Source organism: Sander vitreus, chromosome 12 (genome assembly GCF_031162955.1).
Source record: "Sander vitreus isolate 19-12246 chromosome 12, sanVit1, whole genome shotgun sequence".
Lineage (NCBI taxonomy): Eukaryota > Metazoa > Chordata > Actinopteri > Perciformes > Percidae > Sander > Sander vitreus.
In genome coordinates this window covers 14,702,961-14,717,921 of record NC_135866.1, presented here as the reverse complement: position 1 = coordinate 14,717,921, position 14,961 = coordinate 14,702,961, and the positions used below count along the sequence as shown (strand labels likewise).

Sequence of the window (14,961 nt, the reverse complement as noted above, 5' to 3'; positions counted from 1 at the left end):
ATAATAATATCTAATTAAAATAAATTGGCTCCACAAAAATGTATTACTTAATTCCAAAAGGTCTTTAATTTTGGCCAAAGTACAGTGTGACAAATTACTGATATTTTCTGTGTTGCATTATAACTAAGTATAAATAAAAGCATTCACTATTACACTGTTTTGCCACTTACCCTGTACAGTGATCTTGCCAAGAGTGCTGGCATTGCCAGCTGAGCTTGAGGCAAAGCACATGTACTGGCCGGAATCATCTGCTGTCATGTTATCCAAGATCAGTGTGCAGGAACCATCAGGGTCCTCAATGATGATGTGATGAGGATCCGCCTCCACTGTACGTCCATCTACATCCAACAAGTAAACCACACATTGATGAAACATATTTGGCCTCAGATACTGTTTGTATACAAAAGTTAGTCTGTCACTCAATGATATGTGCCATTACCCCCCATTTGTCTATGTATTGTCTAATAGAGCAAATTACTAAAAAAAACATGCAAATGGCATACCCTTATACCAAGTGATGGCAGGTTTGGGTACTCCAGTGGCTTTGCAGGCCAGCTTAACAGTCTGTCCCAGCTCTGCTGTGCAGTTTGCCAGAATTTCATCAAAGTCAGGAGGACCTGTAAAAGGAGATTAATTACGAAAGGTGGTGTTTGAAAGTAGGAGAATATCAAAATACATTTTGAGTGATAAAAGAGAGAAAACAGTTAGAGTGTGTGTGTGTGTGTGTGTGTGTGTGTGTGTGTGTGTGTGTGTGTGTGTGTGTGCGTGTTTCACTCACTCCATGCAGGCATGCTGTATCGCTGCTGCAGTTCTCTAAAGTCTCTCAGCCATGAGTTCTTGATGTTAACAGTTCGGGCCTGCAAGGTGTATTTCCTCACAGAGTCCTCGCGTTCATGCCAGATCTCAAAGGCACGGTCATCACCCTCCACTGTCTCATTCACATCAATGTTATTCAACTGCAACAGGATGAAGAATAAAGAAAACATAATTTAGGCTGCTGGTCAGGAAAGATTACGATAAAGAAGAAAGAAATGTATGATTACATTAAAAGTCTTACCTTCATCATGTTCTTAAAGACATATGCTTGTGTATTAGTGTTGCTGTCTCTCTTCGGTTTGCAGATTATACAGTAGTTCTTAAACAGGAAGACGTGCCGGTGGTGACCTCTAGACGACGTCCTAATTCCTGGAGCCCCTTCCCACACTTGGAAGGGTCCCTGGTTTCAAATAAATAAAAATAAAAAACATATAGAAAAAAATCAAACAAACACAATTATGCCTATAATCAGTGTACCAATCATGAATGTCAGAGTAACTCCACCTACCTGTCTCATTGGCTCTCCTAATACTTCCAGTGTGGCAGGATAGTTCTCGATCATGGAGATATGATGGGTATTCTCAGAGCGCTGAGGGAGTGCAGACACCATGGCATAAGCTTCTTCCAGTAGGCAGCAGTTCTGGCCATTTTTTGCCTTGTTTCGGATGAGCTCCTTAAGATGTTGGAGAAGAGATTTTGATAAGACTGCGGTGACAGTGATACAGGTCTAGCAGAGAACTGAACCTCATTAGAGTGCAGTCATATTGTGTGTCAAATCTGTCACCTTGAGGATGGCCTTGTACTGCTGAATCCTCTCCAGTGGTTGTTGGAGGCTGGCGTTGATGCTGCGTACAGGGGGATCTGCAGGGTCTGCACTGGCTTGTACTTTCTCTGTGTACTCCTACAATGTAATGAATGAAAGATTTAAAAAAAAAATTTAAATACTTATACTGGTGCAGAGTCCTGTCACAGTCACCCTAAAGACAAATCATTTACAAGGTAGCAAATACAAGTATATAAAAGTAAGTTACCAAAGAAATTACAGCTTTAAATAGGCTGACAATGTATAAAAAAAAATGTATATAAAAATGTAATAGTGTGGTAACAGATCTTAAGTTTAGGATTAGAGTGTGATGGGCTTAGGTTCTGACGCACTGCATAACCCACAGTTCTGCAACAGTTGTGGTGTTACCTTAAAGAAGCTGTGAACAGCCTTGTCACTGACAGCAGATTCAGCCTGACTCTGACCAACAAGATACTGGAGGTACTTTTCGAAGCCGTCCTTGTTCTTCAGGAAGCACATGGCTACATCGTCATCTGTGTCACAGTCGTTCAACTTTGGGAGGAATGCCCTAAGAACACAATTGTGGGGAAATTAATGCACTGAAAATCTCACGGTCTTTAATTAAAAAAATTTCAGAAGAGGTGAGCTCACTTGCTATGGAAGGACTTGATATTATCAATGTTCCTGAATATGGCTTCCTTTTGGCTGCTGACATCAGGCGGTGCATCAGGGCTGTCTGCATGCTTCATGTGATGGGATGTAAAGAAGTCTACCTCTTTTACAAACTGTGATTCACCATTTATCAGGTCTTGGATCAGTTGGCTAGGGACATGGTATAATAGTTGGTTATGGTACGTCCTTTAGTTCCAGTATTTGGTAAGTGAGTGTAGACATCTTTTACTTACAATAATTTCCTCTTGTATTCACCCTCAGACACCTCCTCTACACTTGTCTCTGGAAGATCACTCGTATCAGCAGAGAGCTGGAAGAATACACATTTTTACTATTACTCCAAAAATGTTCAAAGGCGTCAAGACAATTAATTATTAAAGGTTATGTTGGTAGATTAGTGGCTTTATTTTTAAGACGTACTTTGAGTTTCTTGTCCAGGTAGGCAGGTGAGACCCAACCTTGGCGGGATGGTGTAGTTTTGGTGGGTTTGGTCCTGACTAACCATTTGAGTGGATGAGCTGAGTCCAAAACCTCAACATACTGTCCCTCCTTTAGAGAGATAGATTCTTTGCTTGCTTTGGTAGGGTTGTAGTCAGCCGTTGCCACATAGATGTCAAACATCTGTAAGAATATGACATTAGGGAAGGATCTTGTACTGGCCAGTATGAACAGGATGAACGATTACACCAAGCACAAACTGTTAATTTGTCACTGTCAATTAAAAAAAACATATGGGAATGTGAATATTGTTTTAAGACAGACTTGAAATAATGTGAATCTATCATTTAAAATGTACCGTTCAAGTCTGTACCAGATGACATTTTTTAAGCGATACCTGTTTAAGGGTGTCTTCCCCATATTTATAATTATTAATTAAATTAATTATTTTATTAAAAATGTGTTTATAGTGAAACATTCTGGACAACAAAATATAACACTGAGAATATCTATATCTCACCTCTCCCCTGGCATCCCCCTCATCAGACTCAGAGGAGGAGTCAGCAATGAGGGAGGGAGGACGAGAGCGACCGTGATGAGGTGATGGAGAAGGAGTCTTGGTCTCATCATCACTGTCAACACCTGGTACGCGTAATGAAGCTGGGGAAGCAAGGACGGAAGGAGGTAATCAGAGGAAGACAGGTCAATTGTGTGAAAAAATAAAGCATGTACCATTACAATAATCAATCAATCTTTTAAACTTAATTTTCACTGTTATGTACTATGGTTAGACATTTTCATACTTAACTTCGCTAGATGAAAAGAAATAAGGCTTGAATTTGGTAGCAGTTATTAGTGCCCAGTTTGTCAGAGCCTGGTCACCAGTCACATTTAAAGCACTAACTGACACTTTGCTGGCATCTACTGGTGCTTTATTTACTTGGTAATGTTCATCCAAACATTTAGCGCACTACCCCTATATATCGTTTTAGATTTTAGTTCAAAATAATTACATTTATTCGCAATGTAAAGAAAAGAAAAATGAAAAAAATTCCACAACAATCATTTTACTATAAATGCTTTGCTGTGTGTTAGTATTGTGGCAACATGCAAGAAAAAGCTACAGTACAGATAACGCTTATTATCTGAGCTCTCCACATACATGTCTGTTGGTGAGCATGTATTCCAGCTATAAGTTGGTGAGACTTCGTAGTCATTTAAAAATCATGTTGAAATCCATTTCAATTAGACATTTTAACAATTATGATGCTAACACAGGAAAAGAGGAAACTGTTGTGGCTGCACCTTCAAACATAATGTATGATGTTGTTGGTGTTTGTTTATCCTGTGTGTAAAAGGACTCTCAAAAATTGTTTCCACAAGTCATCTGTATCCATAACTCAATGGGGGGAAAAAGTATATTAATTGTGAAGCTGAAGCACTTGGGATACATACTGGTAGTTTTGGGCCAAGATTTCATCCACTGGAGCACTTCCTGATTCTGTAAGCTGTCTGAATAACAAATTATGATTGGATGAGCATTTAATTGGTTGGATTTCTAAACTGATGAATGTAAAGGTGGTAGAGAAATGTATGTATGAAGCAATGAGAAGACATATACTCATGGATAAAGCAAAACATGCTGAAAAACAAGCACTGACAAGAGCAGAAAAGGAACACTCAAGTTTGGTGTCATCCTCAAATCTATTGGAAAGTGAATTCTAACTCAAGAATTGAAGTGTTTAAAAACTTAGAATAAACAACACTGTAAAAATTCTTGAATAATCAGAATGAATTCACTGAAACTAACCAAACACTAAACTGAAGCACTGTATCCAACATAATGTGTGGATTACTTTCAGCATCTTTTGCATTAGTAACTAGCAAAGCCATTAATCGCAGCCTGCATGTCTCAAATGCAGTATCAGAAAATTACTACTCAGTCTAATTTAGCAAAAAGATAGGCAACCTGTAGATTTGTATTTCAACCACAGACAACAGCGGTTGATTTAAGAGATAGGGTTTCCCTCTGGGTAAAGGCGTCCTCACCTTTTATATCCCCTAGTATAGTGTGGAACGGAAACCTACAGTATATCGTTTTAGGGATCTACGGCCTTGGTTGCCAATCTCTGACCTACAGTATGTTATCTGGTCACAGTTAGCTTGCTGCATTTATGATGACAGAATTAATAATTTTGCAATACATGGAATTATATGTCATCCCACTTTAAGAGCACAGGTACCTATCAGTACTGGATAATAGTTGTACATGCAGGTTTAGTGTTTACCTTTTTACAGACAGCCAAAGTCCGGAGCTGGTACATCTTCCTGTGTTTATTTGTCCATGTGATAAGCCCAATGGGCTATCTACTACTGTACTGGACGCCTAAATGCTGTCAAAGCTTAATGGGGGCTGCAGTCAAATGCCAACTAAATCATTGCTTTATCATGGTTTAAGCCTGGTTATGTTATGCTAAGCTTGGTTTGTCGAAACACTTGAATTAATTCAAGTTAGGCTTTTTACTGTTAATCCATCTGTCTGAAATGCCACCTGGATATATTTTAACATTATTAAATATAACAGTATTCCTAGTAGAAAGTACCTTTAAACTGAAACTAGAATGTCTTTCAAATTAAAATCAACTAATTGAATATTGAATTGCATAGACAGAATGGTCCATAACCTACACTTACCTTGGGTAATCTTTGCTGATACCATTTCAGTGATCTGGGAGGTGAGTTTCATGAGGAATTCCTCTGTACCTACTTCACCTAGGTAGGGCATTTTACCCTCTTAAAGGACACAAAAAGAGGAAAGAACAGCATAAATGTTGCAGTATTTATTACTACAAATACGTAATTAATGTTATTATAAATAACAGACAATACTTTATATGCTACTATAAACAATATGCCAGTGTATAAGGTGATATGTATCACCTTTTCCTCTGCCAGCTTCCTCTTCTGGAGGACTAACTGTAATTCCAAGAACCCTGAGGAGAATAAATGTTACAATTTCACATATGCATGTATTTAAAAATGTACTGTACAAGCCTTTTTGATGTGCAATGACATTCTGAATCTGAAATCTCAAAGAAAAACTTACTCTGAGGCTTTGGTCTCTTTTTTTGGTTGTGGTACTAGTAAAAAAGGGGTAGACACATACATATCCAATTACAATCACACACGGGAGACAAAGTATGCTTTAAGAAGTTTGCACTCTACTAAGTGTCTACTATGTTATGAATAAGCTCAAAAGTCTACGTTTCTATATAGAGTGTCTAGATGATTTTGCTTTCCTTACTGTCATCGACCTCGAGGTGGGCAGTGCAGATGGACTGTCCTGCTCTATTTGTGGCAATGCATGTGTAGGTGCCAGTGTATTCTGTGCCCACGTCCATCAAGATGAGGCTGTGCTGGCGCCCGGAGCTTGCTATTTTGTATCCCTTGGTATCAGGCTTGATCCACAGGACATCTTCCATTGATTCCTCCTTAAGCCAGGAGACCATAGGAGATGGAGAGCCTGAAAAAGTAACAGGGAGTATTGAGAATTCTTAATACAGGATGAAACGTTTTGGAAGTCAACAGATTACTGTAGGCGTAAAAGGATGTTAAAACAATCACAGAGTAACTTAAACAAACCTTCTACTTTGACAGAAAGAGTGATGCTGGCTCCTTGTTTCACCTTTCTGTTGCTGAACCTTTCAATGAAGCGGGGTGGCACCAGAGGCACCTTGGGGTCTGTGAAAATATAGCGTAAAAACAAAAGCACAGTTACTTATAAAATATTATTATATCTACTAAAGTGCCTGTGCCAAGTTTGTAGGATAAACGTGTAGTTACCTCTTTTATCTTGTGGCATCATCTCCCCTGGACCTGTTGAAAAAAACAGTTGTTACTGTATCTGTAAACATCTCAATACATTTTTAAGCTCAAAGTAATTACTAATTACTAATTCTAATTTATTGTGCTCTTTTTGTGTAGGCAACAATCCAGGTGTTTGCATACATACTCAGAACTATCAGGCGGGCAGAGGAGTAAGCAGAACCAGCTACATTGCTGATGTAAGCAGAGTACTCCCCCATATCTTCTTTCTTCACCTCCAGGATCTCCACTCCATGAACATCTCTCTGTGCTAGCAACAGAATCCTTTCTGAAGGTCGCAGAGGGTGGCCATCTTTGAACCAGTATACTCTGGGTTTGGGGAAGCCTGAAAGACGATAGGTATTTCAGAAACAACAATCCTTAGTCATAGGCAATTTTCTGTGGGTTGACTTCATTTTTAAGAGTTGCAATTAGATGTTATTTGGCTGCCTCAAATTAATATACTTTTAATATTAGTTAATGAACTTACCCTTCACCCGTGATCTGTTCATGTCTTGAGTTGTTTGTTTTGTGTGTTTTTGTTGTTGTTTGTTTTTATAAATAAAAATGAAAATGTTAATCATAAAAGACGTACCCTTTACTTTGAGCTGCATCTTAGCAATAGGTGAACCTGGACTGACATGAACATCATGAAGCTCCTCCACAACTTGCGGTAGCTGATCATCTTCAACCACCGACTCAAATGTCTCAGTTTCCCTACACGAGGGGAGAACAGCACACCTCAGGAATTCAGTACTTATTCATATTATAAAATGGATTTTTCCACATATTTTTCAACACCATAAAACACCATTCATAGTAAATTTACCTGGACATGTAGCCCTTGGCACTGACATAGGAAGATGTCTCAGTGGCATCAGCAGCAGTGTCATAATCTGAGCTGCAAGACACTGCAGGAAAAGATTAATGTACAGCATTAAACAGTGTTCAGTGAAATCAGCGACAATGTGTGTGTCGATATGTACATGTGATTGTGTAATTGTCTCGTGAGAACCAGTTTGAGTGTGTGTGCGCATGTAATGTATGTTTACTCACTGTCAACCCTGAGTTCAGCCTTAGTGGCTGCGATGCCGCTGCTGTTTTCAGCTGTGCAACGATAGACACCCATGTCAGTGGGCAGCACAGTGGTAATGATGAGTTGGTGGCAGCCCTCCTGGTCTTCATTGATCATGTAATGGTCATTCTCCTCCAGCACTTTTCCGTCCTTATACCAGCGAACGGTTGGAGGGGGCTTGCCAATCACAACACAGTCAAAGCTGACTGGATAACCATCTGGAACATCCTGACTTTGTAGCTCTGTCAAGAAAACTGGGGCAGCTGGGTAACAAGAGAAAATAGTCAGGTAATCAAAAAGTTAAAAATGACATCACTTTTATTTTACAGATAAGCGTTCTTCAACAACTAAATGATGTGCATATACAGTATGTCTAATTGGTAAACTAATGAGCAAAATAATGCAAGTAGAAGAACATCTGAATTGTTCAGACGTGGCAGTCTTCCCTTGTATGATGAAGAAGATTTTTGCAAAAAATATACATGATGTTGTCACACTACTGATAATTTTTAAAGTTAAGATGATTTAGAAAGTGTATACAAATTGTACATTGATCCTAACAGCCACTTCCATGCGTTTCTTACCGGGGGCTCCAGCCATAAAGGCAGGAGGCTGTTTATCTTGTGTGGGCGTCTGTGTACCATCTTGCGTGTAGCCCATCTTTCTAATTCGTAGCTCCACTTTGAGAGGCCCTGCCTCCAGGATGGTGGTCTCCACAGGAACCCCACGGATTGTAAACATCTCCTGGAACCTCTTTGAGGCAACCTCAGCCTCTGCCCTGGAGTCAAAGCGAATGTAGATGAAACTGTTGTCCTCCCGGTAAGAGTGGGGATCTGGAGGACCAAGGTCTCCCTCATCTGCGCTGAGAAATTGTTCTTCCTCAACATCTGGAGGGAGACGTGTGCGCAACAGGCGCCGGAGACGTCTGCTTGCCTGCCTTAGTGACTCATCCATCTCACTTCCTGAGGAGCTATCAGGCTCGCTGTCGGCACTGTAGCCCACAGTCAGTGGCCGTCGCCCAGATGATTCTCTCGCCGTTCCTACTGTGACCTTACCACTATGAGATGTAACTCCAAACTTGTTTGTGACCTCACAAATGTAAACCCCAGTGTCCTTTGTGGTGATGGCAGGGATGACCAGTGAGCAAGTACCATCATTGTAGATATCAATATGGTGGTGCTTGCCATCAGTCAGTGGTTCTCCATCCTTTAGCCACCGCACCTTATCAGGTTTACCTTCTGCCACACATTCTAGATGTATGGTGTCATTAGGTTCTTTGGTCTGGTCTTTAAATACCTCTTTAAAGACAGGGCGCATGTCCCTGCGGGCTTTGAAGCCCTTGAAGGCAGCTTGAATCTTAATGGCAGCATCTCTGAGCTCAGGCTCATCCTCTTTACTGATCTCCATGATGTTACTCTCCCCTGTAGACACCTGTTTTGCATCTGTCTGCTGAATTGTGCTTGTTTCCATTTTAGTCTGCTGCACTGTTTTCTGCTCTGTCATCTGGAAATGTGCAAAGAACCTCTCAGTAGTCAGAGTCTCTGTCTCATTGGTCGCTGTAACAGTAGACGTGCTGCTCTTCTTGAGGTAGGAGACAAGCGATGAACCCCCAGGAACAGACTCATCCTCAGAGCTGGTGTACAATTTAGACTCTGTCTGCTTCTTAGACGCAATGGCCTGCTCCTTCTCTACTGATTTTATCTCCACTTTCTCTGAGGCCTTCAGCTCTTTCTGTCCTGTTTTTTTTTTACCACCTTTACCGTCCTCCTCAGGTTGTTCAGTGATGGGGTCCAAAGTGGGTTCTCGACTCATGCGCCGTTTCTTGGCCGATTCCTCCCATAGCTCATGGACATCACCTTCTTCAGCAGCTTCTGGAGGCAGACTGGGTTGCCCCATCATTTCAGTCTCAACCTGTTTTGCCTCTATACCTATAACCACAATAAAGGTTTCAGTGTTACTATGTTGTTATAAAAGTTACTCTCAGTACCCACACAGCACAAAACCTACTTGTGATGCCGGACCCTATCGTTTAAACTCTACTTATTCCAACTTAGCCTGCCAGACATTCCTGATGGCTTCAAATTTAGTTTGAGAAGGATACATGTGCAGAGGTGTATAACCACAGTAGAACTTGCAGGATAAATACAAAAAAACCTACACACCAAACACACAATGTCTTACCTGGGCAAATTGGTGGCTGAATGGGTGCCTCTGTGTAACAATGAGAAAACAAACCATAATCAAAATCAACCAAAATCATAAAGCAGTTTATTAAACGTATACATTTCTCTACACTGCTATAATCATATCTGGTAGAACACTGCAAATTTGTAGAGCTGTCTATATATGACCACACGATAAATGTTATTATTTTAGGTAAATAATTGCACACTGAACTAAGCCATTGTATCAATTAATTCCTGAAAGGGTTTTGATCTCATATCTCCATCCTGTGTAAAACTAGTTTAGTTAACTAAGAATTTATAAGCCAAATGCCTTGGCAAACAAGCACACTCAACTAAATGATTTAATTTAAAAACACACACATCCACTCACCAAGCTGCACAGTCTGGGGCAATTCAACAGGCTCTCCAATCCCAGCTCTGTTGATGGCTGCCACTCTAAACCTGTAGCCACTCCCTGGGATAAGATTTTCAACCACAATCTCTGTGTTGCACACAGGTTCAGAATGACATGGAAGATAGAGAGCACTGTCTACCAGCCGCATCTCCACTCTGTAGCCCAGAATGGGACTCCCTCCATCATGTAGAGGAGTGAACCAAGAGAGGGTGACAGACTTGTCTGTCTTACTGAGGACCTCTGGGTCCTCTGGAGGATCAGGTACAGCTGTTGGGAAGGAAAGAAGCAGCTGTTACATGCATATATGAACAATAATCAGATTACAATGTTTATCAGTCATACGCTGTTTTTATAGTATCAAGACTATCGCTCCATCCTGTTACAAGTACAGGTGCAACGCAGAACACATAACTGGAATACCTGGTAGGTGGAACGATAGTATAATAACTTAGAAAACCAGGGTTATGTGTGTATTCTTCAGATTTTTCTGTAAATTCAACTTTAACAAATTTGCATCCTAAAAACACAGGGCTTTAAAAATAAAGATACAAAAAGTTAAAGATTGAAAAACATAATTAGAAAAGTCTACATAGCTTCTTCAAACACTTACTGATGATCTTGAGCTTGGCCAGAGAGAGAGCATCTCTAGCAGCAAATGTAATTTCCTGCTGAGGCAAAAGAGGTGCCTTTCTCAGGACAAGGCGATAAGAACAGCCGTCAGCCCTCGTAGCCCAGAGGTCACTGGACTTAATCTCAACTCCATTAGCATACCAGGCTACTTCTGCTGAAGGGACAGGCTCGGTGAGCTCAACACAAAACTCAACCTTCTCTCCCACTGCAGCCACCTTGTCCTCAAGGCCCTTCACAACATCCAGCTGCCAGCCTTATAAGACATTTTTTTTAAATGTTGTCACATTAGAATGCATAATTCAGGCAAGATAATGCTACGAATACAACTTCTGTGGGTGTTCATTAGCATGACTCACCTTTGACAGAGAGTTGGGCAGATGTGGATGCTGTGCCCGCTTTGAGGGTAACTGTGCAACTGTCTTTCACTTGCAACTCTTTCAGCAGGAGCAGATGACGACGACCGCTCTCAAATGTCACAATCTCAGCATTAGGGGATTCCTTCACTGGTTTTCCATCAAGGAGCCAGTGGCAATCTTTGCTCTCAGGACGAGAGAGGGCACACTCAAACAGCGCTTCCCCTCCATCAAAGGTTTCTACATTCTCCAAGCCCTGGACAATGTTAATGGGTTTGCCTGTACAAGACAAATGGAAAAATGAAGAAAGAAAGGACAATAAAAAAAGATTTTAAGAAGACGGCAATGTTTAGTAAGACAAATACGTAATTTGGGATTTGTCAACAAAGGGCACAAACTTTATGATGAGCGGTAATTGGTCAATTTATCTGGCCACATACAGTAACTGTAAGATATGAGGGAGCAGAGGAGACTCCCTAGAGGTTGGTGCTCTTTCCATGTGGAGGGAAGCTCACCTTCCACATAAAGTGAAGCGACCGCACAGGTCCCCTCTGTCTCACAGGAGTATGTGCCCCTGTCCTCAGCAGACACACGGCTAATGTACAAGCGAGCCACATTCCAGTCCTGCTCCACTACCACCCTTCGGCCATCAGGCTGCAATGGCTGCCCGTCTTTCTTCCATTGAGCCTTGACTGGCCTAGAGTACTGGCAGATGAACTCAGCTGGTTGGTTTTCGAGCACCCGAAGGTCCTCCATCTTGCTCACCACTTCAACTGTGGGATCTGAGGTTGGGGTCAGGGGTCATAGGTTCAGGGCTTAGCCATTAGATATAAAGATAAGTGCACCGCATGATGAATGACATACGTATGGGCTTTATAACCCCCAAAAGCATGTTGAAGTGATGTTCATGTGTGAATGATATTATTGTGTTTGGATTGTCCAGTACAAATTGTATGTGCCATTGAAACAGCATCTTAAAATATATATAATGCCCGCTTTGACCACTTTATTGTCCTATGTGAGCTCTAAAAAATCATTAGGGGGTCAAAAAGCCCAACCGTCAAAATTCAGGATAATGGTCGCAATCAAGGGTCAAGACGTGCTGGCAGCTGATGAGAGAGGAGGGGCTGATACGTGGATAGAAATGCCAAACACATAAGGTAGGTGTACGGAGGTTAGAAGTTTTAGTGCTTGAAGGTTAGGGGCAGGGCTTGGTGGGATGGAATAGTGGAGGTAAATGGAAGGTATTCAATAGCAGTTGGCCTGCATGGATGGGTGGAGCAGCACTTTCCTAACATCACCAAAACCACTGGATGTAATCTAATGAATCAAATCACCTAATTTGTTTATTATTCATTATTTACATTACCAAGGGACACGTGAACTTAGGGCTGCACATTAAACCATATAATAATCACGATCATGCTTTTAGCTTCTACTATTAAACTTAAACAGGGCCCATGGTCTGAAACAATGACTCAAGAGATCCCAAATCACAGACGTATGTTTCTAGCATGCTGTGATCAACTAATCTCTTCTTCCCAAACAGCACTTTCACTGCATAGTTAAAGGAGATTAACATTCAGCAGTGTTCAGTGCATCTCTAAATTCAGCAGACAATGTGGAAATGCTGAAGATCTGCCAGTGACGAAACTGGCCCGATCATTCACATCCATGAATATAGGTCCAATAGGCACTGCTCGTTGTTTGTAAATACTGTACCTTGATCGGGCGACACTTTTAGAAAAGACTTGGCCAAATGGAGCCAATGATGCCAACAAATTGAATAGAAGTTTTGGATAGAAAGGTAGAGGGAATTCTGAATGAGTTGCTTAAGAGGTCATTTATATGATTTTTTTTACATTGGTGCATAAACATTGAACAGGAAATTGCGAAACGGCAGGGAGACGTCAGTGAACAAGCAGCATCTCGCAGTTAGCCACCAGGACTGCTGAGTGAGCGTTTATGTAACCTGCTACACACGCAAATGATCATTGACTGTAGCTGGGCAATGTAATGACACATAGGTGAGCATTCATCCATCCTCACATTCACATGTACATGCAATTTATAATAGTTAATTAACCTAACCTGCATGTCTTTGGACTTTGGGAGGAAACCCACAGAGGCACAAGGACAACATGCAAACTCCACACAGAAAGGCTGACATGTGCAATTGTCCAATCGTATTTATATTTTCAAGAAGACATGCCACACCTTATTTTGATGATAAGATTTGTCCTTTACAATTCATTATGTTTCTCAAAAGTGAGGAACATAATCGTGATTATCATTGATTTATTATTTCAGCAGCCCAACATACAGCACATAGGAAGGACTGTTTGAATTAAAACATATAATGTTGACTGATATTTTTTCCACTGACTCATCTGACTAGTTTTATATGTTTGGGTTTAGGTGCTACTTTGTACTATAAAATGTTGCTGTGGTGCTGCACCCAGTTGTATGTTTTGGTTGTATCAAAGCATACAGCATGGAACTCTCTACTGCATTATTATTCTTATTAATGAAATGAGAAACAATGCTGCTCATGCATGATGAAGCACTGAAATGTACAACTATACACCATTAATCTATTCATGAACTTCAAACCATTAATGGAACCCTGCAGAAAACATAATTCATGGTATATTTACTTACATTCTTCAAGAAGAATTGCACCAAATTTTATTTGGTTAATGCCAATCCAATAGAAAAGAAGATTTGGTACATTTTAGTCTCCCGTGCATACTATTTCATTCAAAATTATGATAAATGATGCCATTATTTCAATTGTACATTGTAGTGACAACAACATAACCTTGGATTTAAAATAAGATACACATACTGTGTTGGCAGTATTTGAAATGTAGAATATAAATTCTGCAGGGTCTATAACAAGATACTGCCTATCTCAGTGTCTATTGATTATATTTATATAATACCTTTGACTAAGAGCTTGGCTGTTGATGTTAAACTGCCAGCTTTGAACGTAACAGTGCCAGAATCATCTGTGGCCAGGTTCTTTAAGGTGAGTGTATGGATGTGGCCGTGGCTCAGCCCATTCTCACTAAAGGGGCTGTTCTCCAGCAAGGTGCCATCCAGCCACCACTGCACCTTGCCAGGTGCCCTACCAGACAGTTGGCAAGAGAAGGTTGCCCATTCCCCAACAAAGACGTCGATGGTCTTAAGACCACACACAATGAAGACTTCTTTCACTGTTGAGTGAAAAAATGCACACATACATACACTGAGCCTCTAACTTCCTCATTATCAACATTATATCAACTTTTTTTAACGAAAAATGACACCATGCAACACACCTACTATTCTATTTATAAGAATACATTGTAGAATACAATAAGAATTAAACAAATACGTTTTAAGTAAACCTGAGGACAGACAAAAAAGTATTGAAATAGGCTACCTTGCACTGCCAAAGAAGCTGTGGTCAGTTGGTCTCCTGCATCACAGGTGTAGTAGCCACTGTCCTCAGGCTCCAGGTTACGAATACAGAGCTCTTGAATGCACCCCTCCTGCCTCATCTCATACTTCTTACTGGGCTGGAGGACAATGCCTCCTTTCCTCCACTCGACACAAACACCTGGCTTAGAAAGCTCACAGCATAGGGTAACATCATCTCCCTCAATGGTGTCCTGGTTCTTGAGCTCTTTGTGGAAAAACACTGGGGCACCTGGTAAGAATTTAAAATGGAAAAGTTCGGCATCAGATGTCGAGGTGGAAAGTTT

The 14,961-nt window shown here is 40.8% G+C and overlaps 1 protein-coding gene across 1 annotated transcript in view; it reads right to left on the bottom strand.

Moving 5' to 3' along the window:
* obscnb (obscurin, cytoskeletal calmodulin and titin-interacting RhoGEF b) overlaps window positions 1-14,961 on the bottom strand; it is a 53,787-nt gene that overhangs the window by 4,076 nt on the left and 34,750 nt on the right. Inside the window, 27 exon segments of the mRNA XM_078264324.1 lie at window positions 171-338; window positions 504-617; window positions 779-956; window positions 1,058-1,216; window positions 1,325-1,489; window positions 1,601-1,717; window positions 2,009-2,168; window positions 2,252-2,422; window positions 2,506-2,582; window positions 2,693-2,893; window positions 3,231-3,370; window positions 5,405-5,503; window positions 5,651-5,703; window positions 5,817-5,850; window positions 6,015-6,233; window positions 6,353-6,451; window positions 6,554-6,586; window positions 6,723-6,920; window positions 7,170-7,291; window positions 7,404-7,485; window positions 7,631-7,912; window positions 8,234-9,577; window positions 9,831-9,860; window positions 10,206-10,496; window positions 10,840-11,112; window positions 11,216-11,491; window positions 14,640-14,906. Coding sequence (XP_078120450.1) covers window positions 171-338; window positions 504-617; window positions 779-956; window positions 1,058-1,216; window positions 1,325-1,489; window positions 1,601-1,717; window positions 2,009-2,168; window positions 2,252-2,422; window positions 2,506-2,582; window positions 2,693-2,893; window positions 3,231-3,370; window positions 5,405-5,503; window positions 5,651-5,703; window positions 5,817-5,850; window positions 6,015-6,233; window positions 6,353-6,451; window positions 6,554-6,586; window positions 6,723-6,920; window positions 7,170-7,291; window positions 7,404-7,485; window positions 7,631-7,912; window positions 8,234-9,577; window positions 9,831-9,860; window positions 10,206-10,496; window positions 10,840-11,112; window positions 11,216-11,491; window positions 14,640-14,906 — 5,352 coding nt within the window.